At 36.6% G+C, this 27,823-nt stretch overlaps 1 protein-coding gene across 5 annotated transcripts in view; it reads right to left on the reverse strand.

Annotated features, from left to right (window-relative positions):
• Nucleotides 1-626: 626 nt before the first annotated feature.
• Nucleotides 627-27,823, reverse strand: part of Flrt2 (fibronectin leucine rich transmembrane protein 2) — a 107,366-nt gene continuing 80,169 nt past the window's right edge. For 3 of the 5 annotated variants that reach the window (XM_074067389.1, XM_020153074.2, XM_074067390.1), the window contains one exon: nucleotides 627-26,955. In XM_074067389.1, the coding sequence (XP_073923490.1) occupies nucleotides 24,597-26,579 (1,983 nt within the window). In that variant the 5' untranslated portion in view covers nucleotides 26,580-26,955 and the 3' untranslated portion in view covers nucleotides 627-24,596. The remainder of the gene's footprint in view (nucleotides 26,956-27,823) is intronic. The other 2 variants (XM_074067392.1, XM_074067391.1) reach the window with 1 other exon arrangement.

Genomic DNA, 27,823 nt, shown 5'->3' on the forward strand with positions numbered 1-27,823 from the left:
AATTGACATATACACAATCATTTAGCATGTTATCTCAATGATTGATAGAAAAAGCATGCCATCATTTATATGATAAAGTAAAATTAAAATTCCTATATTTTTATAATGATTTATATTCATTTATGCAATAAATATTATACTGTATTGAAAATGAAGTAATTAAAGCAACATGGGTATAGTTCAAAAACATATTGAGTAAAACACAAGTTGCAGAATGATTGAGTTTGAAATCATTCATGTACAAATTTAAAACACATAAAACAATGCTGTGCAAGTATCAATACACACAAACATGCATAATCTGTTAGAGGCAAAATGAATAATGTGACAGATGAGGGGTACCAGGGCTTCAACTATGTTTGCATTTTTTAAAAAGAATGAAAATTAAGATGTAAATTTAGGATGACACGAAGATCAAATGCGATAGGTTGACAAATACATAAATTGTCCTTTTAGCACTTTTTACTCTTCTATGTGATTAAAATATTTCCTACTAAAGTTGAAATGATTAAGAAATTATTGAATAATACAACAAAAAAAATCTAACATCATTTAGGATATCAACATTCTTCTTAGAATATAAACATTCTAAATATATGTAATTTATACATTTGGAAAATAAAAATTATTATCTGTGTCCAAAACATTTTCTGTTCTTTGAAATTATTGACAAAAAAATTAAAGATAAATTAAGAACCCAAAGTTTACATTAAAAAAATTAATAATATAAGCATATTTAAATTTTATAACGAGAAAAGGTGTGAATAGCCTAACAAGAGAGAATTCAACTTACAGTCATTTGCCTAAAACTAGTGTGATAAAAACATTGCTCTTTTGTTTTGACCATGAATTTTTTGTTTCATAGAATTTATCTGGCATCATCATTGCACATTATTCAAAAACTTAATCCAATATATTCTGTGCCTCTGATAACAAATGTGGTTAAGGAGTTCATCTGACAAAATATTTTGTACCATTTTGAATTAAGTCCTGCCTCAAGACACACATATCTATCTTGGTTCCTGATTATCCTCTTGCTTTTCACATTATCAAAGCTCAAAAACCAAAAGACCAATGTAAGCAAATAGGAGTTACAGAATCTGCAACAGATTTTTGTTATCTGCTTCAGGCGAGTTCTTCAATGAGCTATTAAATCATCATCAAAATTTGGGTCAAGTGATTTCTATTCAAGTAAATTGTTACCCGCAATAAATACACTGGAGCTTTCTGGAAGAAACTGTATAATAAAAAAATTAATAATTTGTAAGCTTCCAAATTCTTAAAATATTTCTAAAATGTATACATTTATATGTATGATTCTGCATCCAACCATGGAGCAAGGTTAAGTTGCATTTAGGCAATTGGCATGTCAACAGGGATAATACTAAATTGTCCCAGAAATATGGAATTTCTGTTGATATCAGTAATGTAGCATTGCCTATGGACAATGCATTACTCATAGGTGCTAAAAGTTCAAGGGAAGTGCTAAGTTATGAAATACAAAATCAAATTTTGTGCCAGCTTACACAAAAGTATTTTACATACTTAAAAATCTATTCATTCAAAAAATTTAACTGGATTAGACATGATCTGTCACCATTGCTGTAATTCCAGGGCAAAAGAACAAGGCCATATCTGAAAACTGAACTAAAAAGGGCTGGGATTGCGGCACAAATGGTATAATAGCACTTACCTAGGATGTGCAAGGCCCTGATTTCAACTCCACTATCAACCCCCAAATATGTTTTATTATTTAGGTCTTGTTAAGTGAGAAGCATTTTGTTAAGTTCCAATCAAGACAAATCCTTCCAGTTATGAAACTCATAATTTAAGATAATCAGTTACAACCACTCCACTGGTGCAGTTCTGTGGTCAGTTAGAGAGCCAGGGAACATCGCATTCATGTAACCCAGGAAACAAAATATACTGCAGGTATTTAGGCAAAAAAGAGAAAATACTTAGAGAAAGTACTCAGAAAGTTATGGGAAGAACTGAAGGAACCAAGAAAGGAGACTGACAAAGGAACTGGTAAACTGAAGGTTCACATGAATTTTTGCTCTCTGGGAACTAGAGCAAACCATCTGCTCGGCACAGCCATCACCCCCACTCAAGCACTGTTGATGCTCACGTCCCAGTGAGCTGGCCAGACAAAGCAGCATCAGAAGGATGGCTTCTGCCTGTTTTGTGTCTTTCAAAATGTTAAGTGTTTTTATGGTGGAATTTCACTCCCATACACACTTCTTTAGTACAAGACGGCACCAAGGAGTATATGGAGTTTTTAAGGTCTGCCAATTGGCTATTTCCTTTACAGTATATTCTTTGGCTGCTCAAGACCCTTAGCACAAATGTTAAAAAAATATATATAGGAATGACAACACATACCTGACTAACATCTAGCAAGTATCCCTTATGGAAGCTGAAATAGGCTTTATCTCAAATTTTGTTAGTCACCAACCATATCTTTAGCTGGGTTGCCTTCTTTCTTCAATTCTTCATAATGCCAACCTGGTAGTTTATAATTTGAAGGCCAACTTACAAATTATTCACAATTTATATAAAATTTAAGAAAAATGGAAAGAAGTAAAAAGGACAATAAACAAATACACAACAAATCAAGGAAGAAAACAAAAGTAGTCACTTCTTTACTCTGCAACTGGTCATAATATCACAGCTGTTATTTACTACATCTTTTATCTTCCTTCCATTCCATATTACATTTGACCTCAGCTAGCACTGTAGCTGGTTAGGGTTTTTTGGCCAGCAGGGATACCCAAATCTTCATTCCTGAAGGGTGTTTCCTCTTAGTGGTTCTATTTGCCTTAGTTTGTTGTAGTCTTTTATACAACTTTATACAACAACCACAAAAAAAACCATGGAAGTACTAAGAGATGTTTCTGGAGAGGAGAGTCCCCTGGGTTCGCACAGACATCCTATTGTCTGTGTAGAAACATTTTATTCTCTATTTATTTCTTGGTGGTAGTGGGGGTGAACTCATGGTCTAGTCTTGCTAGACAGGTACTTTATCACTTGAGCCACACACCCAGCCCTTCATGATTTAGTGATTTTTCAGATAGGCTTTTACATGTTTTTCGCAGGCCAGCCCTGGACCACACTCCTTCTACCTGTACCTCCCACATAGCACCAATAAACCCAGATTATTTGTTCAGAAAAGGTCTCAGGCTGGTCTCAAATTACAATCCTTCTTATCTTTGTCTCCTATGTAGCTGGGATACCTAATGTGAGCCACTGTACTTTTTCTCTGTTCTCTTTAGTAACCAGAATCAATCATGCCAGCCAACATAGGTAACTTCTTTCCCTACTAGTTAATAGCAAGGAAAGACTAAATTATCCAGTGATAATCTTGGAGTTCATAAGAATCATTGTAGCATCTGTGTACTAAGATCTCTGAGCCTTCACATCCCAAAGTCATGAAGCTGGAGAGCTCAATATTGTGAATGGGGCCTATGTACTAAATGAGTGTTGCCTCTCTTGGTTCTATCTGTTGGGTTACAAATGTATCTAGCTTGGCATGATTTTCATGTTATATTTTTAGACAATGTTTAATTCTACAGAAAACAAGAAAACTATAAGGTGTGCCAAGTAAGTTAATAATCTATGAGACATATTAAGCAGAGATAAAAAGTGTGTGTTACACACATTGAACATATATCAAAAAGAACATTAGATACCTAGTATTCATAACATACTAAATGTATGTGAAGTACCTAAGGCATCTAGTATTCTTCATACACTTATTATACACGGAGCTTATGAAATATTCAAAATTTTGAAATTGTATAGATCAACCATATATCAGTAACACTGTTCTTGAACACATACATACGTCCTATGCTTAAGAAAGGCATACTTTAAATCCATGCTTTGCTCACCTAATAACTGAAAAGGTATATTTTGACCAGATGAACATGTTCTTTCCTGATAGAGCATATTGGCTCTAGACAACTTCTCATCTCTTAGGGCCCTTCCTTATACCTCAGTTATTGTTTTCATGGAGTGCCATCACAGTAGAAGACTGACACAAGTCAAATCAAGAACCTATAAATATTCACAATTCAAGATTAAAATACTATGTTTCACTCAATACACTTTCACCTTTTTATCTAAACGTTTTCTATTAATGTAGCAAAATATCTGAGATAGTCAACTTATAAAAGGTAAAGGTCTATTTCATCCTGACAGTTTCAGGCCATGGTACCATTGACCTAATTGTTTTGGGCCTGTGATGAGGCAGCATGTTGTGGCACTAGTTGATGACATAACAAAGCCATTCTCTTTATGGCCAGGAGGCAAGAGAGAGAAAGAGGAAGGATCTGGAATCCCACAATACCCTTTAAGGGCCTAAATCCTCAAGTTTCTACCACCTATAACAACTCCAAACTAGTTGCTAAATCTTTCACACGTGCACCTTTGGGAAATATTCCAGATATGGACTATAGTTGTCATATGATTTTCCATTAAGTAAATAGATATAGAAGCATGGTCACAAGTTAGATCCATATACAGAACAATTGTCTATTCCAAGATGGACAAATATTTGCACTTTCCTTGAGAGTCTAGTATCATTACCTGACATCAGATAGATTTGCTGAATCCCGTAGTGAATCGTGTAATATAAGAGTATCTGTATTTGTCTTTGAGTTTGGCTGCTTGGATACTTGGTATTGACTTTACTAAATAAGCCATGTTGTTGATTTTATGATTAACCTACATGTACGCTATCATGAACTATTCATTCCTGAAATAATTGAAATAAGCAGGGAGGGTGATGGTGAATGAGACCACTTGACATCGGAGTAATGTAACCTTATCTACTTAATCATTGAGCTAGTCCTCAGCTAAAAATGTCTTCTGAACAGGAATCACATGGGTGTGAGTATTCTCATGTGTCTGCCAGTTATGAACAGTCTTACATACACCTCTTTCCTAAATCTCCTCATTACCAATCCTCCAACTCTATTTATCATACAGTAAACCTGTGATTCTAAGTAAAATGGTGAATATATGCCTCATTCATAGATCTCCACTTAGGAGAGTCCTCTCCTCTACAACTTTTCTGTGAAGTAGATATAACTAGAAGAAGTAGAAAAACAGGAGAATAAAGTCTATCAAGAGTGTGAAAACCTGCTCAAGCAACGGTTTTGAGAATCAACCAGTTTTTTGTTGGGGGGGGTAGTCCTGAGATTTGATCTCCTGACCTCATTCTTGCTAGACAAGCACTCTATCACTTGAGTGATACTCCCAGTCCTTTTGCTTTAGTTTGTTTTACAGATAGGACCTCAAGCTTTTTCTTGTGCCACCCTTAGACCATGATCTTCCTACTCCCACTTCTTCAGTGGTTTGGATTCCAGTATACACTACCATGCTCGGCTTGTATTTGTCATACAGTGTCAATAACTTTTTGCCCAGGCTGACCTCAAACCATGTTTCTCTTATCTCTGCCTTCCAAGTAGTAGGACTACAGTCATAATCTACTACACCAAGCTCTCAGCCAATCTTATATATACCATTTCCATTTAATGTACAAGCTCTGCTGCCCAAGCTCAACTTTATGGATGGCTGATGAAAAAGCATAATTTTGCAGGTTGCATGACTACTCTGGTCAAGGGTTTGCCTCATCCAGAATCTATTAACAATACAGGATCTGTTTCTGAATAGGAAATTAATAATCGAAAAGGGCATGGTTTTGTTTAAAAACCCCATGGGTCTTCAGATTTGCAAGATTTTCCAAACTGCATGACCATATGTTGCAAATGCTTCAGGCACCACTGAATTTGCTATTTCACTATGACCAAGAGTCCAAGAGAACAGGTTGCACCAGAACCTGAATATTAGAAAGTCTAATATTCTCTTGAAGCAAATTAAATTCACAGCCTTAGTGATTACTTGGTAAAAATATTAAAACTGTGCATCTAAAAGTGGAATATGTTGCTTTCAAATATCCAAGAAGCCCACCCAAACTTGGTTTATTTCTTTGGAGGAACTATTCAGACAAGCCTCAAATTTGCAAAAGGTGAAAGTTTCCTGAGATTTCATGAGAATTTTCTCCTACCTTCTTGAATTTCTTGAATTCATGTGAATTACCAAGCTATCTAGGATGTCTTTTATTCCCAGGTCTTCAACTTCAGTTACATGGTGGTATTAAATAGTGGATCTGTGTGACACCCTTTGGTATGACAAGATAATCAAGGATCCTGGAGGTAATTAATACTATCCACGTGTGCTATGACTTGACTATTTCCCCCAAAACTTTGTGGGCTGGTAATTCAGTTCTCAAACTCATGTGTTAATAACACTTGGAGGTGAGACATTTGGGGGTACTCACCATTAATGAGGTCATAGGGTGAGTTCTCATTAATGGCAATACTGGCTTTATAGCAGGGGAAGAGACTTGAGCTGTTATACTTGCTCTGTCTTGCAATGTGGTGCCCTTTGCCTTGTTCTGATGTTGCAAGTTGTCCCTCAGCTGGTATTGAGCAGAGCCTACACCATGTTCTTGGGCTTTCCAGCCTCAGAACTCTGAATCTACTAAACATCTATTCATCTATTCTTTATAAATTACTCACTGTCAGGTATTTTGTTACAGCAATAAAAAACAATCTAAGATATCATGAGAAACATTGGTCTCTCTCTCTCTCTCTCTCTCTCTCTCTCTTATTCAACATGAATGCAGTCATCTAGGAACTGCTCTCTGTAAATGGGAGATTTCATGGCAACTTGATCTTGGACTTCTCAACTTCAACAGCCATGAAAATTAAATGTCTGTTGCTTAAGCCACCCAGTCAATGGTAGTTTTTACACAGCAACATGAACCAACTAATTACAACCAATTACAACCCTAAGTCTGAGATTCCAGGATATGCCAAAAATATTCTTGCATCTCAATTTCATTTAGTTTGAATCACCATTGAATCCAGATTTATGTCAACCAATCTACAAAGCAAAATACTTATAAACATGTTGAGTCTGACTCTGCACCTTGGTCAATTTAGTACAACTTGTTTATGATTTTTGCTACCTGGTGTAGCTCCCTTCATATTTATAACCTCTCATATCCCCCAGGTTTCTTCTAAAAAAAGAAAAGAAAAGCTATCACCATTATTTGCTGTTTTAGCCTTTTCTTTCTGAGTCACACTTTGTATTTGATCTGCTACTGACACAGTGAGAACCAATTCTAACACGAGAGCTAGAAGTAGTGAGGTGATAAGGATAGGACTCAAGAAGAAATGGCACTCTTCATACAGTTGTTATCTCAGGTGAGTTAGTTTTCCAAAAATGGCAGAATTGATCCTGTACAACAAAGATGAGGGGCTTCTGCAGACAATGAAGGCACAAGGAGGTTTTTAGTTCAGTATAGGCCAAATACTTAAATCTACCTACTATTCCCATTCAAAGTCTCCATTTCAGATTTTTCTCAGCCAGTGATCAAACTTTCACAGAGACTTGGTGATACTGTGAATTAATTATAGTTCTGCAATAAACAATATCAGATGCTCTGTTCCAGCTTTTTTTTTCCCAACAACATACCTCAATTACAAAATAGAAAAGATTTTCAGATGTCATCATGGTATCTCTTGGGCCTCTGACTTGCCTTGAACAAAACACTTAAAATTATGCTTGTTCTCTTTCTCCACACTGTTTAGTCCATTTAGAAAGAGACAGCCTTCCCCACAATTATTATATTTATATTTCTGTCATAAAATTCTATTGAGGAGATCACACAGTTCACCAAAATCTTGGGTTTAAAGTCCCTTCATTCTAAGTGACCTCAGGTGATAAACTTAGGACCTCTTTTTTTTTTTCTGCAAGCCAAGAATTAGCAGGCACTCAGTATATGCTAGTAATGCTGTGTCCTCTTTTAAATATAAACTGGTTAGGAAAGTAATACCCAATTTATTTCCTGGAGTAACTAAACCTACAACCAGTATTAGTACCAAATACTTCATCCAAGAATATAAAAATGCAGAAAATAGGAATGATTCAAGATTTTTTCAAGCAAGAAAGTATTCAAAACAAGCATTACATGTGTACAAAGTCAGTGAAAATCAGTCTGGGGAAGAGAAGTAAGGGTTACCTCATAGAATGTTGCACCCACAGACACTGTTGTGCTCCTATCCACAAATCAAGTCTCTCCTATTTCAGTTTCTCGACATCAGACACTGGATCACTGCCCATGGCTATCCCACCCTCATGCCTTTTTGCTTAATTCAAAACATTATCAAGATGATAACCCCACTTCCTCTCTGCCTTGAAATCTTGGTACACGTGCATAGAATTTGCAAAGCCTACTTGACATATAGAACTCATAAGCAAAGGAGCTTGGTAAATATGGCTGGTTTTTTTTATTTTTTTTACAGAAAGGAAAATACATAGAAGGAATTAGGAGTAACAAATGTCAATCAGTCATGCCCAAGGCTCTGCCTAAAAAGTTGATTTTCACAGCATGCCACCCCATCCTAAAGAGCATGTTTCTTTCTGTAATTCTCAGAGGTTTTTATGTTTTTAAAAGCCTTCTCTATTGTTAGATTTCACTTTAGTGAGTTTTAGCAGAAATAATTCATAGACTAAATACTTTGTGGGAGGTATCGCAACAATTGCCACCTACATTATAGAGAAATGCACTAGAAGCACATGAATCGCTTGCATTTGAGCTCATTTAGTACTTACATCAAATCTACAAGGAAATTTATGGCTACAGTTTAAGCATTTGCACAAGGTCGCTTGGCTATCAGAAAGGCATGTAAGAATTTTCTCTAGGCAACTCAGCTGGGCTGGAGAAAAGGCTCTTGAAGGCTCTGCACCTTAGAAGTGTTCACTTATACAAAATGGCTCAATGTGTGTTTGGGATAGAATAGCAGCCAGCTTCTCATGGTGTTTTTGCCAACTGTTTGAACATAGTCAAGGAACTTAATTCTCTTGGCACTGATACCACCCTCCACTAGGGTAGACTGAGCCTGACCAGTACACATCTAGTACATGTATTTAGCCATGACAATAGTCATAAAGGACATTTGTTAAAAACTATTCAAGTTATGACAGTAAATGGTTCAATAATGGCAAAAACCTTGGTGACAAACTTAAGTCATTATTTTTACTAAATTATTCTATCTCTCCTAATTTATTTCTGGAAAAAGACTTTCAGTGGCTCTCCTAGAAGGATTAAAAATTTTTTTAAAAATCTAAAGAGATCTAGTACTTACTATGTATATTTTGGAAACTAAATTTCCCTTCTCAAAGGGAAATTTATCATTAGCTTTAAAGCTAATAATTTCACAGTTCTAAATGCAGTCAACATTTTAAAGTTTCATGACTCCATGGAGTGTCTTACTCTTCTGATAAAATATATGGTTCTGTAAATAAAGTGTTCGGTTTTGTCATATCCTGATTTCATTTTCTTTATCTGCAGGATGACCCACCACAAGCTCACAGCAGAATCTGCACCAGTTAAGTAGTTAAATAACAGCAATAACTATAAGATATTCTACCAGAAGATCAGTATGGTGCAGTGAGTGCAAGCAACCTGACTTAAAATCCTAATACTTCATCACTTATTCTAAAGATGTTATCCAAACCTTCTAGTCATTTCAGTTTTTCTATCTGTAAAAGAAATGATGCACTTGATGGCAGAAAAGAGTCTATAGATAAAAACTCCACCAATTCACACTTTAATAGTAGCCAAAATCAGAAGAGGAAACTGAGCGACTATCCAAGAGAATTGAGACAAATAATTTACTGTTACCATTGTTTGAACTAATTAAGAAGTAAGCAGCAGAGGATTGAGCACAATGGTTCACACTAGTTGGGAGACAGAGATCAGGAAGATCATGGTTTGAGATCAGTCCAGACCCTGAATCAACAAATAAACCAGGTGTGTTGATTCATGTCTATAATCCCAGCTATGCAGGAGGCCTAGATGGGAGGATTGTATAGTTTGAGGCAGGCACAGACAAAAAGTTTCAGACCCTATATGAAAAATAACCTAAAGCAAAAAAGACTGGAGGTGTGGCTCAAGTTGTAGAGCACTTGCCTACAAAAGCCAAGGCCCTGAGTTCAAGCCCCAGTACCATCACCAAGAAAAAAAAGTATCAGAAGTAGAAAGGCAGGCTTTAGAATTACTTGCATTATAGAAAGTAAATACGAGCCTGTAAGGCTCATTCTCTTTTTGTGTAAACAGGTAAACTACTTTGAGAAAAGCTGCTTATTTTAAAACCATAAACCACTTCAGAAAGAGAATTCAATTCTCTTTTACTTCTGTCAAGATTTTGTCGTCTTAATGAGAAGGTATGCTCATAAACAACTTGCCATCTGGTTAACTGAATTTGTCAAGGTGTATTGTGACAGAAAGACAGGAACAGGACAACAGTGAGTGACTGAGAAAAATCTATGGGATCCTGCAGGTATCCCTAAAAGACCTGGGCCATGAAAGAAAATTGTTACATTATACAGACTGCAAGCTCTGGAATTTCTCTCAGATTTAGTTTAGTTTTTATCTACCTACAGCATACACTGATCCTAACACAACAATCATTTTGATCACTTTCTTAAGACTTCTTCTCATGTAGAGTTAATAACTTGGTTTTGCTTGGCTTCATTCAAAGAAGTATTAGCTATTTTTTCTTTGCTTTTTTCCCACTTTTCTTTTTATGGTATATTAAGGTTATTTCCTTAGAACTTTGACAATCACCAGAGAACAGTGTAACACTGATCAACCAAAATAGGTTTGCCACAAATACACAGCATGATTTGGGCATCATATATGTTTATGTGCATCATTCAACTGGATAGAATTAGCAAAGCAGTTATAGGTTATAGGATGAAGTATAATTTTCCTTTACTTGGCTCAATAAGTAAGGGGATAATTTAGATTCCATCTCTGGTGAAGGTTTCTATTTCTGGTGAGGTTTGAGAGAGCTGAAGCAGCAGTGTGAAGTAGCCTATCCTCAGGAGACCACGCTTCGAGACAGATTAGCATACAAGAGGCACCTTAGGGATGGACACCAGTGAAAAGCATGGGAAAGAAGCAGAAACAGGTAGAAGAAGTAAAGCAGTGATGCTGTATCAAGAGAAGCCTAATCTGAGACTATAACTCATTCAGAAGATGACATGGCCCTTTGGGGATAAGTCTAGATGGAGTAGGAGGCCCAGGTCTCCCCTACCTTTTAGTCACACAGGAAGGGTGATCTGGGGAAGAGGACAGAACATTGGGAAAATACCCTCCCTTCAGCTGAGCTGACTGCAGGAGGGCAAATAGCGGGAGAGCAGCACTGTGGCAATGCCAAACAGTGGGCAATGCTTGCTCTCCTTGATGTTATCCCTCAATTTGGGGTCCCTCTTCACATCTGCGCATCCAAACGGCCCGTACTCAAATTTCTTCCACTTCTACTTACTCAATTGTCATTTGCCCAACATTTTACTGGTAATTGTTTTATGTGGATATTCCATGTGGTCCCAACTCCCATCTTAATTACAACCGAGGTAATGTATGCACATTTTGGCGGTAATACTTGAATCAAAGGAGTGAGGATATTTGTGGACATGTTAAGCAGAATGGAGGATGATAGAGCAAACATGAAGGACAAAAGAGAATTCAAGCTCCCTTTAAATTATGGCATTGTATGGGTACATATGGTCAGCCCTATTGTGACTGAAGTTGGGAGATTACAACTTGAAAAGTTTGCAGAAGCGAGTGCCCTACCAGCTCTTCCAGAGACATCCAGCAGATGCTCCAAATGGATCTATCATTTATATCTTAAACCTTACTTTAAGTCAAGTAATAGATGAGCTTACAAGGTATGGCAGGAATGATGAATTCATACTCAAAGCCATGTCTTTCTTGGTCACATGAAAGTGCTATATTCCTATCTTGGTGAGGATCTCATGGAAAAGCACTGTGAGATGTTACTCTCATTACAGGAGCACAGAAAATAGTTCTATCAGGAGTAATAGAAAAGGAAAAAAAGTCGGATGGATTTAAGCAGATGGTACATGTTAGACACTCAGCTGGCATTGGCAACTGTAAACAGCTTCTCATGCCAACACTGTAGAAAGTGTTCTGATATACCTTTCTTAAGAAGATGAAATCAAACTAGAGTGAAATTATCTGAGCAGGGGACACATCTGGAATAAATCCATGTTAGAACTCCAAAGACACTGTTATTTCCATTATGTTGTATGCCTCTGGAAATTTTGAAAGATTTTTCATAACAATGCTACAACTTTCTAGTACGTGGAGGGTTAATATTTTAAGCAGCTTGTAATGCTTTTGACAACTTCCTGATCATAATTTTTACATTAAAAATGAAATTAAATGTATTCCCATGCCACAAATGACTTCTATGTTTAAAAGACATTCATTCATGTGTCCACACATGTGGATACATGTGTCCTTAAAAAATACATCAGATCAGAATTCACTTGCTTGCATGTTCTGTAAAATATGTAGGTTTTTTTTGTTGTTGTTTGGTTTGTGAAATGATAAACATTTTATTTATGGTTTTCATTTGCTCTTCGTTATGCTGATTTGTTTGTTGCTTACTTTTCAGTTTACACTGGCCTTTTAAAATAAATTTGATTGTCAGTAATTCTTTTATTAACAACAACTAAAATGTATTAAAATAAAGTATTTCAGAAACAACTTCCTTTTCAATTGCGATTTCTCTCTCACTAGACAAATTAGTTGAGCTTAAGAATGTGGATTTTTCTTTCTTCTCTGGGGACTTCACCTTTGCTGTTCCTGTAGTCAAGCAGTGTTAGTGATGCTCCTGAGTTGCCTGGAAGAATTTTAATATCTGCCATAAAAATGACTAAATATTTTTTATGAAGTTTGCTTTGTTAAATCCCTTTTAAAATGCTACCCTGGTCCTTTTTAGAGTAGAGTAGTATTTGTCTAAATTTTAAAATTAACTATCTTACTAATTTTGTTAAATTCCTTTTATAAATATAATGAACTTAAAAAATTTTTGTAATAAAGAGCTAATGAATACAAAACACAAATAACTGCTTGTAAAAGAATAGATAATGATACCTCAATTTGAGCCCAAGGATCACTTTCTAATTATCCTATTAAAAGCCATCAATTTAAAAATATTAATCATTAGACTATCATAAATTATTGGAAAGTCTGCCTTACATAAACATCTTTAAAAAACAATGTTCATAATTACATTCAGGTGTATGATGAAGTGATACAAAGAAGATACTGTTTATTGGCAAGTATTTTCAAGCAACTATTTTAAAATCTAAGAACTTTGAAGTTAACATCTCATTGTTATTTGTTAAACAGTGGTTTTATAAATGCATTGCGGGTCCTGGAAAGAAGAATTATCTAGTTATTTTAAAAACTATCCTCTAATTTTGTGAAGACTGGAATTGAGCATTTTTTAAATAAATCTTTTTTGGAGAAAGGAGTGGAAGTTAGTGTTAAAATCTTTTCTATTTCATCCAAAATACACCACATTTGTCATATAATATTTTCCTGGGTATTATTTGTATACCTTTTCTGTTAAATATGCAAAACTTAATAGCTATAACATGAAAGGCTTGCAAAAGTAACAAATATATTTAATATCTTAAACAATTTTGTTTTATATAATTTTTGTAGGGAAATCTATCCTTGATCATTTTTGCTGAAATAAAGTATTTTGTAAATATGTCTGCTTAGTGATGTAGTTTTCATTAGCCTGTTTGGAGGAAAAGGTATTTGAATTAATAAAAATGACCTTCTTCTCTTTCTTCATTTCTGATTTTTTATCCACAATAACAGCTACTGTAGACTTGACATAGTTTCATTGAATCTTCAGAAGTATCAATACCTTATTTCACATATGAGTAAACTGAGTCTTGGGAGTATTAAATAATATTGCATGGAAATAAAGTCACAGCTCTTTGAGATTCCATAGCTCCTGCTTTGCATGATTATGCAATTGATCACCAAACATGTCCAGTTCAAGGTTGTGAGAACCAATGCTCAAATGTCAGTCTTTATAATAAATTCAATGGAACTGAGTGAATTCTCTGTATCTATCCTGTACACACCTTCTTGAATTTTACAAGAAAATAAGACCTACGTCAACCCAATCAACTAAAGCTAAACTTCATGGAAAACTAACACAGAGGAAATGAAAGAATTTGTGAGACCAACAAAAACTTCTATGCTTTTGACATGAAGTAATAAGCTGGGGAGATAAATGGTCCTACTTGAGAGCTAAGAAAGAACTGAACTTTGTAGCCTAACTTTTTGTACACAAATTCCACATATTTTACAAAGTAGTTGACACTTACAGAACACTCAGTGTGTGCCAGGCCCTGTGCAAAACTGTTAGTGTGGAGGTGGTTATTGTTTTCCCTCATGTACAGATGAGAAAGCCAAAGCATAAGGATGCTCAAGACCCAAGGTTAGTAGCAGTGGGAGCAGAGATGTGAACTGAGTTGTGTTGGTTGTAGAATTCAAGAGATCCATCATGTTTGAACAATTTAGTTTCTCATATAATAGGCTATGGTCCTTTAGATGCTACAATCGTCTATCTAATGATTGGCCTCCATTACAAAGCAGTTCACTTCCTGGTGCCTGTTACTTTGGAAAGATTAGTGAAACATGCCATATTCTGACTAATGAGGATCCATATGTAGGATATTTTACAACAGAAAGGGCAGGGTGGAAACCAGTGTAAACAGACAGTAGTCTAAGCAGAGTGGGGATTGCCTGTCAACCACAGAATGCTGGTATTCGTGCACACTTGCCAAATAATTGCCATGAGACCAATTAAGCCATTCAGTTAAAGAATAGAAGAGAAAATACTCCCTACCTAGAATCCAAATGTCAGACTTTGCATTTGTTGAGCAAGAAAAGAAATAGAAATAGAAGGAAAAAGAATGTTAATATCGACCACAGTGAGAGAACTGGTTTGAGACTATTTTAACTTCCACTATGAGAAAGGGTACAAAAAGAACAAAAAAGATGACCCAGCAGAAGAGGATGTACAATTCTTAATTATAATCAGATTAGACAATTAAGAATGGAGTTGATTGCAAAATGTGACTATGACAGGTGGTAGACTATAGCATCTGCATTGCAGAACCATGAAAATGTTCTTCCTTTTGCTTGCTACCACCCTACCATCTGCAATCCAAGTATGGATTTAAATGCTATGGCTGGTGATGGACTGGAAAGAATTAACATCATGGCATTATAGGTTTAGGGATGTAGGGATTCAGTTCAGCATGGGGCCCTGGACTTGATCCCTAGCACCACAAAATAAACAAAAAAATGAAAATTAAAAATATAGACTTTCAAAATAAATTTATCGTCTTGATTTTTTTAATGTCTTGATTTTAGATTTTCTGAACATTCTCAGGGCTGTTTGATACTCACATTTCTTGAATTGACTTTCAACAATATCCCAGCCTACATCTGCTTTGCAGACTAGAAAGGAAACATGATATACATTACAACGAGGTGCATTCTGTTTCTTCTCAACGATGCTGTTCATTGGTCATTCTGTTATCCTGTGGCACCTTACTTCCTCCAGCTATATATATAGAGAGATATATGTGAGTGTGTGTGTGTGTGAGTGTGTGTGTGTGTGTGTGTGTGTGTGTGTGTGTGTGAAATACTAGGGAAAAAATAAAACTCCTTATCAGACTTCTATTGATAATGTTTGTGCAGCTATGTGAAATTTTGGAATTCCATACAATCTCTGCATATAATTCTCATCTTAAAACTTGATGGTATTTTTTTTTTCAACATAAACATGTGACAATATGTCACCCTGTGTTTGTGAAGTACGTTTGAATGAAATATAGATAGTGCTAAATGTTATTTATTCAGTGCATGCTAAGTATCAGATACTGTGTTAAGTACTATACATGGCCATATGTGTTCCCCGTTTATAGTAAAGGAAACTTGTGACTTTAAGGTGTAAGTTATTACCAAAGCCAATTGGCAGGTCAGTGGTAGGGCCAGATTTGTAAAATAAGTCAGACTGGTTTGAAGTAGCAGTTCTTAATAACCACCAACCTCAATTTACTCTTTCTTTAGGGGCTTATTACTTCTAGAAAAGCTATTTTTCCTCATGCAGTAACCAAGATAACACAATATGAACTGCTAAATGATATGTGCTATATTTTTATATAGAATATGGCAGTGAATAATGACTGTTTCTTTGGATTTTGCTGATGGAAAATAAAAAGAAAATCTGCTTTTTACAAGTGAAGAATTCATTTTGACTAGAAAAACTGTCAAAACGTTCAACTTTATGTCTATCCTTGGTTTGTGGACTTTTCACGGTGGTGACATTTAGTTGCAAGGCGATGTTTTAAAAAGATACTCCTTCCTATGTTGTTTTGAAAGCTGGCTCGGAGTTTTGAGGCTTTCTGTAGAATACACAAAGATTCTTCAAGTCATTGCAATAGCTTAACTCAGCTCACTTGTGGGTATAGGCATATCATAATTCCACCTAAAGCGTTCAAATCAGATAAGTGTGAAACCACCAGTCACAAAAACTATTTAAAAATATAGTAATGGCTAATCAAGAGATATTTTATAGAAAACATATTTTCTATGTATAAAGTGCATATTGGGGTGTCTGAGCAAGGCTAATTCCATGTAACTCAGAATTCTAGAGCTTTGTTTGGGTTTTTTTTTAAAGAAAACATTTTAACATTTTTGCCTTCAGAGACTTATGGCATGGCTGGGAACTACCAAGGGTCGGGGACTAAGCTTAACTGGGTGAGGTGAGACAACTGTCAGACTATATGCTTGACCTCTAGGGTTCTCAGAGTAGAAGCATGAATTAAACCCATGACAAATGAAGATGTATAGTCTAAAAATAAAAGGGTTAAAGTTATATTAACTGCCTGGGTGCTCAGATAACTGGCAAGTGTGACAAGCAGCTTTCCATGGGGCACATCTGACGTATCATAAAGGATGAGCAAGCATGTCTCTGGACAGAGGCAAATGCCAGAGGATGAAATACATTGAGCACATGACCTCTGGGAGGCAAATAGACAGCGTGTATATTAGCGTTAAATACATGCGCAATCTAGATAATATAATGAAGGTAGAGGCAGGTAAGAAATGCCCGGAAGCAACGTGTGATCAGACCTTTTAAGCATATGGGTCTGTAATGGTAATGGAAGGCTTTGAAAGCAGGACCTCATCATCCTCAGGCATTCTTTATATATTAATCTCTGTCCTGCAGTGAGTAGAAAAGGCTGAAGCGGGACTGAGAAGACTCAGGGGACGGAGAGTAGAAAACACATTTGAGAGACACAGGCAAGTGCTGAAAGTAACAAGATTCTTGACTGGTAATTTAAACATAGAGGTGCAGTTCTCAAAGGAAGTGTAGGCAGGGAGCCTGAGCCATGTGTTGAGTACTAGAAGCTTCCAGAAAAATCTTCAATGATGCAGTTTTTAACTATCCCTGAAAACTCTCCTACTCTGTACCCAAACTTACTTGTCCTTAGTAAATAGTCAATAAATGAAAACAACAAAAATTAAACCAACAAATGTCCATGCTGTCCAACTCAGTAATTTAACAGACTCATGGAGCCAGGACAAAATTGTATTTGATTAGGGAAACATTAGCCCAATACAGAGCTTCATTATATCATAAAAATCATAGGATCTTCTTTCCCTAAGGAGATCTTGAAATGTTTATCTTCTTTAGACTTCACACCAAGAAAACTGGCACATGGGATCATCAGCTGGTGTGCATACTAAAATGATACCTGGTTTGAAATATACCATTAAAATTCTGTATTCATAAATTGAGCATTGTGGTTCACATCTGTAATCCCAGTTTCTGGGGGAGTCAGAGATAGGATTGTGGTTTAGGCCAGCCTGGGAAAAAGTGGGAGGCCCTATCTGAAAAACAAATTAAAAGCAAAAAGGACTGGGACTGTTGCCCAATTGGTAGACAGTGTGACATCCTGAGTTTGATCCCCAGTGCAGACAAAAATAAAAAGATTAAAATTCTGTGTCCTTAACTTTTGTTGTAATTAATGAAAATAAAGCTTTATAGTATCACCCTCAAACATACATTATTTCCTTATACTATGAAAAAAAAAGGGTGTAAGTCCAGATGCCAGTTTGCTAATGCCCTAAATAACTCTGACATATGTGCATTTTCAGCAGGAGCTACTGTATACTTAGAACAACCTCTCAAGTGGGCCACAAATTCATTATCAAAAATAGCTCAACTCAAGCCCCCTTAGTAGTTCTCCAGTTCTCCCTGTGGTAGAGTCCATCTGAAACATTCAAATTGGATAAGGATATGGTCATCAAATGACATAATCACAAAACAGAACTTCTGAATAAAATAGGAATGGATGACTAAGGGCTTTAACATCCATAGATATTTTAGATTTAAAAACAAATGTTCCCTTGATTTGCTGTAAGCAATAATTAGTATTGAAAGAGGATATAACAGTCCCATAATCAAAAATCTTTAAATATTGACTAATAATTTGTCCTGAAGTTCAGTCAGTCTTAAAGCTGGTCAATTTATTAAGAAGCAGAACAGGAACCCACAGGATCATGACTGGGGTTGATTTCTGACTGTCATTAACAGGATCTGAGATTGTGGATGAACCATTTAACTTTCCTTGAAACTGAGTTTTAAAACCTCATTAGCAAGAGAATGTGCCTTGCCTGGTTAAAGAAAAATGCACATATGTGTATCAGAGTATTTTGGATGACGATTTGCATATGTTTGATAATTGTCAAGTGTCATTATTAATTTACAGATTTGCATTCTGGTGTTTAATATAAATTAAAGAGGTTGCACATATATATAATTACTAAATACAAATCCTAAATTTTCAATTGTTTGATAAAAACTTAAAACTTTAATTCAAATTAAGTTTTGTCAGTGTGTTGTCACTTTGCATCATATATTAAAAACCAAGATCATCTTATAAGACAGGTACATCAGCATCTTTGCCAATGTCATAGGTATACCTCTTATGTTACCTGGGAAAACCAATAGTTTAATGAAAAATATAAAGTCATTATATGGATCTGAAACCCTGAATGAATAATTTTTAAAAGTAGTTAGTACATTATCTATGAATTCCTAAATAGAAGAGTCTTATTTTTCTCTGACTATCCAGTAGAGTCTAACACAGTACTATAGACAGTAGATAAGAAAGAAATACATGGGATGAACACAGATTTCTTCAGGGACATAATAAAAGTTAAACTTGAATTGTCTAAGATTGCATTATATTCTTCCAGGAAGCCTCTGAATTCAGTCTCTAGACTGAAATCGAGGAGGAAGAACTTAATAAAATTTTTGGAATGAGTGGTAGTCCTTGGCAAAGGGTCTAATCCCCATAGAGTAAAGTCTGTAACTCCTGGCAAAACTAACCAAGAGAGCAAGCAGATTATTTAACATAAAATCTCCTCAATGTAATATAAATCATATGTTACCGCTATCTTGCATAGTTCCTTTTTCTAACGGAGATTCTACGAATAAGTAATACTAGTTAACTGAAATGTCATCAATTTATTTCCTGATTCAGGCTCTATCAAATACATTAATGGTGAAATGGCCAAAAAGGGTTAGTGACAAAGGTTTTGGAAAATCCTGTAGAACTAATTCAGAATCAAACTTGAGCATACAAATAGATTCACTGCTGTGAGTGTCCATTGAAAGGATAGGTGCATAAAATATGAGCATACACTCTGACGGAGAAACATCCCATGAGACTTCGTAAAGAAAACTGACATTTAAATCCAACAGTGTGTTAATGAAGGGGTACTCTTGTGATTAGATAACTACATGGTATTGTCTTTATCCTAAACATAGTTTTCACAAACACAAAGTGATATGCTCTGTGTATGTGTGTATATGTAAAACTATTTATAGGAACATACAATTTAGTTCAGAAATAGAAAAGAACATGAAGATATCATACAAGTCTCTCACACAAAAATAATCAAATGGCCTTAATAAACAGAAGGTGTTTTCACAGTAGAAGAATAAGAAAACCATATTAACCACTTTGTTCCCGCCATTCTGCTTCATTAGAAACATTCTTCATTTTCATTGTACATTAATGACACAAGAATTCCCTGAATCCCAATAAACTTACTCAGATAAACACAACATGGTTTTCTTTTAAAATAAGCCTTTACTGAATATATCAACAAGGTACTGTATAGTGTAGAGTGAAGTTGGTAGTTAACAAAGTGTGTGACATGGTAGGTCTCAGAGGAAGTATGATGCAGAATCTTCCAGCCCCTTGCAGTCCCTTGTCAAGAAAGAACGCTCTAAACACAAACCAGAAGCAAATCAACATTATGATTCAAACAATAACAAATCATCAGGATTAACTTTCAATGAGTATATATTAGTCATATGAGGGACATGCAGTGGTAATACCTCACCTTGCCTCATTCAGGGCTCTGGAAAATCCTATGAGACTAATGAATTACTAATCTTTCATCCCATGGATACTTTTACAAATGCCCCCATGTATCTGCATGTGCACACATGTGCATGTCTTATACTAATTTAAAAATGCCTGTTGCAATGGTCTTGCTTTGTGCTCTTCTAGTGAGTGTGCAGCTAGAAAATTAAAAACTATAATGAAAGAATCTGATTCATTAAAACAGTATCTTACGTGTACAATAACACTTTCCCCACATTCAGTGAGAAGCATCCCCCATTGCTAGCAAGTGCCCTGCAACCCTGCTGAAGAAACTGGAGAAGGATTTAAGCTACAATTTCCTATCATTAGGATTTTGACATAAAGAAGAGCATTAGGCAAGATTTGAGAAGACCAGGAACTGGGAGTTGTTTTTTTTCATGTATGTCTCACTTCCCTGTTGGGCACACTTTTCTGCTTTGTTTTACCACACAGCTGGAAAAGTTAAGAGCAAATGTGTTATTCTCATGTTCTAAAGTAAAACAGAATGTCTCCTTGTTAGAGGTTAGAGAAAATGCTATGAACAAAGACACTGATGGAAATTAACCACTTCACTGTCAACAGCTACAGTGCTATAGTTGCGATTTGCTGAACAAGTGCAGCACCTGCTCTCACAGACTACAAAGGTGCCTTGTGATGTGAATGGATGCTTTGCTCACAACACGAAGAGCTTGTCTTCCCCAGAGAGGAAGGAAGTTCTGACTTGTGTGAAATGACAAAGACCACTATGACCCGCACTCCTAGGAAATGGAACTGTAATATTAGCTACTTCATTAATACTTTTTATCAGACTGGTCACAATATACTTTTTGTTTGTAACCTCAGAGAAAATGTCTAATATAGTTGCAGCAAACATCTGGATTATTAGAAACTGCATTATTTCTCACAAGGGAGAATGTTTTCCATTCGTTACACAAGGAAAATGGAAGGGGAACACCCTTGTCTCTGTCTGGGATTGTCCCGTGCGATGTGCTACAATACATTTGAGTGTTTTAGTGGTGCCCAGGATCTCTCAATAATCAAATACATCTCTGTAAATGAGGAAGTGTTAGCAACTACACTCAGTATGAATAACTGTCAATAACATCTGTGTGGCTATGGCTATGCCTTTTCCTGCTGGAATGTATCCTCTACAGTGACAGCTACTATAATCTGAAAGGCGTCGGACACTATCTGAGATTCTCTCAGATCATCAAGGTCTTTATAAGCCAGTAAAGGTTGCTTTGTCCAGTGATCTTAGCAACACTTTCAACTTTGATTCTTGACTAATCACCTCAAAATACATTATGTTTTTGGCAAGACAAACCCAAATACAGAGTGGATATATCTGAAAAACACATTCTTACAACTAAAAATGCCAAAACATAATTCATGATTGATCAGTTTTCAAAGATGCATTAGATATTAGATATTAGATTCCATGATGTGCTTTCCATCCTGATGTAGGTGAGAGCCCAAATGTGTTACAACAAATGGGAGACTTATTTTAATTGTAGATGCCTTGGTCATGGTGCTCATAAGATCTTTTCAGGAACACCTTCTAACAGAATATGATTATTCAGACCAGTATTTCACATGACTGGATCTCCATTATACCACTTAAACTACAATAATTCAGCAGATGCCATATGATATTGTAGTAACCTCTACATTCTTATTCTTCCTGGGACAAAGCAAAGAAGTTCCAGCAGCCAAAATCCAACTGGGAGTTGAACATACAATACAAATAAATGAGAATGATTATTTTGTGTATAACAAATAAAAACCCTCAAGAGTCAAAGTACCATTATTTCAACACAAGGTTTTATCTACACAGCCAAGGGGAAGCGAACAGTGGAAGGGAATTATCCAGCTAAGCACACAAAACCCTATGTCATTGTCTGATTTTAGATGGCTTACTGATATACTGATCACCTTCCCAGACTGTCTTTTCCCTTCACTGTGTGGACCTGACTTAAAAAAAAAAAAAATTGACAACCCAAACCCTCTAGCTAGCAGACTAAAAGGAAAACCAGAGTCACTTTAGAATTAATTTAGATTAATTCATAGCTAAGTTCAGCTCTACTGACTGCACAGTTTCAATTCTTTTGTCTACAACATTATAGCTTCATTATATTTTCTTCTTACTTTGAGGATTGAGTGAGATTAAAACATATAGGTTGGGGTATATTATGAAAGAAAATAAAGCTCTTACTATAAAGAAAAACTTGCATAGCATTTTATACCTAAACTTTTACAAAGAAGACACATCACAGTTTTATTTTGCTTAAAGAGAGAGAAAGCAAGACTATTATGACATTTACTTCATGAGTCCCTAAAATAATGGCCAGTTGTAAAGGAAACACACAGCACATAGTGAAATGACTAAATGTGATTTTGAAAAGAATTTTCCAAGGGTGTATTTTTTAGATAATATGTGTGATCTATAGCCCTTCTACATCTAAGGGATGACAAGAATTAGAGTAAATTATATGTTTTTTCTGAAGATGGACTTGCTTCAAAAATATCTAGATTTGAGCACAGACATCACTCTCTTCTGTCCTCTGCTTTTTGCCCTGCTCTGCCAAGATTAGGGGAAACCTTCATTCTCTAACATGTTCATTTTTCATTGGTGGTTCTTCTAATGAAAGGTTAATTATCACTCCACTATTCCAAATTTGAGGAAAATCCACAGGTGAAAGGGAACAAAAGGAAAAAGTGAAATTTCAAATCTGCAATAGAATTAAAATCAGTCCAAGGTGGAAACCTGGTATTGCTTTTTAAAAATATGCATTCTTTTGGTCAGCTTTGATGTATCCTTGAAAAATTATTAACAGTGAAAATCAGTATTCATTTTAATACGTATAAGTTCATATGGATATTTTGTGCAACCAAGACTGGCATCCACAATTTTTTTCCAAATACTGAGCAGAGGAGGAAAAAACAAAGGTGGTATATTCAACTAAATTACAAAAATCTATGGAAGATGGTTGGAAGACAAGAATTTGAGAGGGGAGATAGGTATTAATCTAAGCTATTTCAACATGATATCAACAAAGTTGGTTGATACAGTATAATAGAAACAGTGATCAGTTGTTTTTGTCTAAATAATATCAGTAATTTTTAAATAAACAGTTCATTTTAATATATTCCAAACATTGTTCCTTTGTTGGACTAAATATCATGTTGATATAGCATCAGTGAAACTACCCAAATAATTCTCATTATCAAAAATAATTCCATTCAATATAACTCTTCCCATTATTTTATTAGCCTCTTCTAAAAAAGTATTCTAGAATATATCTCTGTTGAATGTGATTCAACCTGACAAATGACTGAATAGTGTCACCTTTTAAGGGAGTAGTCTTGCTTAGACTGATCATTCTGGACCCTAAAGATGACTGAAATAAGATTCAAGTCTATAACTCTGTTATCACATAGGGTCAGGGAAGCATGAAGAGTGATTTTGAAGTGCCCAGTTAAAAAGCCAACCTCTTGGTTGGAAGGTCTTTCCAAATCTCCTCTCAATGTTGTTGATTCTGCCAGGTTGGGTTAACTTGCCTCATGGGAACTGGCTTCCTTGTGATGCTCTGTGCATTTCTTGCACGAGGTCAAATCAGAGTAACTACTTCCACACCTCCATTCTTATACTATGGATTTTTTTTTTTACTTTTTTTCCAGACAAGGAGGTACAGAAATAGCATGAAAATATCTGGGCCATTTCTTGCTTTACTAATATTCTTCTTCTTACCCTGCTGAATCCATTTGAATCTGCCCTTTCATCTGACCATTAGCTCTAGGAAGGGAATTCATTCTGACAGCTTCAACAGCAAAGTGGTTAATGTGCATCATAGGGAAGAATCACCTGTTCTTCTGCCTTGGCATTGGGTTCTTATTGTACAACCCTGTACAGTACTTCAGCAACTATTTTTTTTAAGATTTAAAAAGCAAAGAGTTACAAAACTGTTTGTAATTAACTTGAAATAGAAAAGATAGCACTTTTTTTTAAATCCCATTATATAGTACACCGTATAAATTACAGAGTATTCAAATGCACAAATGCATCTGTGTAACATTTATCAAATGTAATTTGCGTGTCTTTATGTGCACATACGTATGTGTTCTCAAGCGTTCGGTTGTCCGCCACTACAACACTGGGCCTCTAGCTGTTACGTATGGCAGTGCTCCAGGTCTGGCACACTGCTGCTGCAGTATCGCATGTTGTTGGGGATATGGCAGTCTGTATAATTAATGCCCCCATTTGGGGTGTAAATGGGTTGCAGTCTGAAATCTCCTTTAAGGAGCTGATCATTATTTAAGGAGACAATCTGAAAACTGGTTTCTGTCATCTCCAAGATGGAGTTGTCCTTCTTAGTGCCTGCCTCACAATAGTCATCTTTCCGCCGGCCCCGGTTGTATTTCCACTTCTGGGAGGTGTAGCGCCCCTTTTTGTGCATGTGCCAGCAAAAGACACTGAGCAAGACCACGAGCACAAATATCACTGCACCCCCAATCAGGCCTGCCAGCAGAAAGGGGGAACCCAGGCTGTGGGAGGTTGTCTGCTCATGGCTGGATGCAGTGTTGCTGCCATTGTTCAAATAGGAGGCATGGGTGGTGGCCTCGGAGCAGATGGTATCTTCTACAGTGCGGTAGTTAAATGCATCCAGGGGCACTAAACAAATCCGGTAGGTGGATCTAGGCTCTAAATTAACCAGGCTCAGATGTTGCTTCTCACCACTTACTATGCGTTCCTGAACGATACCACCTACCAGACTATGGCCCATTTTCACCCATGTGAGTTTGTACGCCATCACAGTAAAGAGAGAGAGCCAGCTGACCTGAATTGAAGTATCGTTCACAAAATGGACAGAAAGCTGGATCCGGTCAGAAATAGGCGGGGTCACTCTTTCCCTCCCATCCCAGTCAGGAACGGTGGGGAGTGTTGATGTGGTAGGAGGTGGAGGCGTATAACCTCTACTGGGGGTTGGAACAGAAAGAGTGGGAAGCTGAGTTGATGGAGAAAGTGTACTTGGGGCTGCGGTAAAAAGAGGCAGGCCAGGGGTCGTAGTCGGACATGACAAAAGATTCATATTCAACTCCCTGACAGCCATCCCACGGACCTGCTCAGGACCCTGGCACATGAAACCTCGCACATTGAGAGAGGAGGGGATATATTTGAGCCATTCTGTGACCCATTTAATACTGCAATCACAAAACCAAGGGTTATTCCGAGCAGTGAGCTGCTTCAGGTTGGAGAGGTTATCAAAGACCCCTTGAGTCAACATTCGCAGTTGATTGTTGGATATATCCAGCCTTTCCAGCTTACGGAGGTTTGAGAAGGCCGTCAAAGGGATGTGGTTTATTTGGTTGTCCTGCAGATACAGCCTGATCAGATGTGTACCTGGGAGATCGAGAGGGGGGTGGGAGAGTGAATTACGGACAATTGAAAACTCCTTGAGCTTGGTGAGATGACTGAAGGTGCCTTCAGCAATGCCCTTGTTGGTCAGGAGATTCCCGTCCACAATCAGACGCTCCAAGCTTGTGAGGTTCTGAAAGGCCATGTCCGATATGACGGCAATTCGGTTTTCATCCACTCTCAGCTCTTGCAAGTCTACGGGAAGCCCAACAGGCACACTGCTCAGGTGGTTCTTAGACAAAAACAATAATTTGAGGCTGATGGCCTCCCGGAAAGCCCCGTCTTCCACCCCCACTGTGGATATGGAGTTGTCATCCAAGTGCAGCTCTTCTAGCTTCAGGAGCTGGGCGAGAGCAGCCCGGGAGATGGTCTGGATATTGTTTTCCTGCAAGTGGAGGACTCTGACGTTCTTGGGAAGGTTCATGGGGAATTCATCCAGTTGGTTGCCATAAAGGTAGACCGTGTGCACTGACTTTACATTGTGCAGCTCTGCAGGAAATCCAGCATTATTAATTTGGTTGTTGTGGAGGTAGAGTACGGTTACGCCCTCCGGGATCCCAAGAGGCACTGAGGTCAAGCTTCGCTCATTACAGTAGACAAAGTTCCTATCACAACGGCACACACTAGGGCAGGCCAGGAGTTTTGATACTTGTGAGTAGAGCCCCAAGGAAATAAGAAGCCAAGATTTCAGAAAAAAAGCCCCATGCCTGGGCCACATTGTGGTCTGTAGGCCCATTTCTGAAGTACAGAAATACAACACAATGTGATGGGGAAAATTAAAAAAAAACAAAAACAAAAACAAAAAACAGATAGTAAAATCAAAATGATTGGACAGGGTTCTGACAAAGTCCAGAACTCCAGCTAGAGGAAATGCCCTGAGGGCATGCAGTAAAATAATCTTCCTGATGTCTCTGATCTGATCAGCCTGTGTTGCCCTCTTTGCTGTTGTCCTCCATGTGCAAAAAATTCAATAGGGAGAATTTCCACACAGGCAATGGGTGATGACAAGTTATCAGCAGTGCCAACACAGTAGGCAGAACTCACTTCTGTTGTAGATCAGGACAGCATGGATCAGCCTACGGATGTCTTAATTAAGCACAATCGGCAATCTGCTGTAGGAAAGAAGAGAGAAGAGTCAATTGAGGGTAGTAATGGAAGAAGTACTAATATGACTGTAAGCCTTTCAACAACGATGTGAACTGGACTAAGTATTTGGGGCAGGTTGGCATGAAGTGGTATTTTAAATAATAGTAACTTAGTTGAAAAGGCAGTCAAGAAAATATCTAATCACCAAAAGGAAACCCTACTGTTACTTTTCACTGTCAATAGTCACATTCTGAATTTTACATCCAAATCAAGACCTTTTCTTAAATATCTATTTATATACCCAAAGACACAAGTGCAATAGACATACTGCAAATTCATGGGGAAATTTAATGATAATCATTCACAAATCTTACTGGTCTTCTTTTAAGATGGATATGGTATTGAGCAACTAGCAAAATTCAAGGGAAAAATGGGAAGCCCTAAAGAGTTACAAATCTTCAACAAACAAAATTTTAAATATTCATATGTAACTAAAATATTCCTCCAAATGCATTAATATTTCCAAATACATTCATCATATATGATCTTTCAAAGACAATCTACTTCAAAAAAGCCATAATTTCATAAATTTACATCTCTTGAAATGTATTTTAAAATTCTGATACAAATGTTTTTTTGCTTAATAGAGAATTTTAGAGAAGGCATTATAAGGGATAGAGAATAAAAATAATAACGACTATTAATTACATTATCACCCAGAGATAATTTGATGCTCTTTATTACCTCATTTATCTATGCACACACATAACACAAGTGGTATCATTATTTATCTTCCCTTTTGTTACCTGACAATATGTCACAACCACATTCCAGTCACTGTTATAACAACATATAAACACAATGCACAGAAGCCCATTTGAAGGCAAAGACCTC

Source organism: Castor canadensis, chromosome 3 (genome assembly GCF_047511655.1).
Source record: "Castor canadensis chromosome 3, mCasCan1.hap1v2, whole genome shotgun sequence".
Taxonomy (NCBI): domain Eukaryota; kingdom Metazoa; phylum Chordata; class Mammalia; order Rodentia; family Castoridae; genus Castor; species Castor canadensis.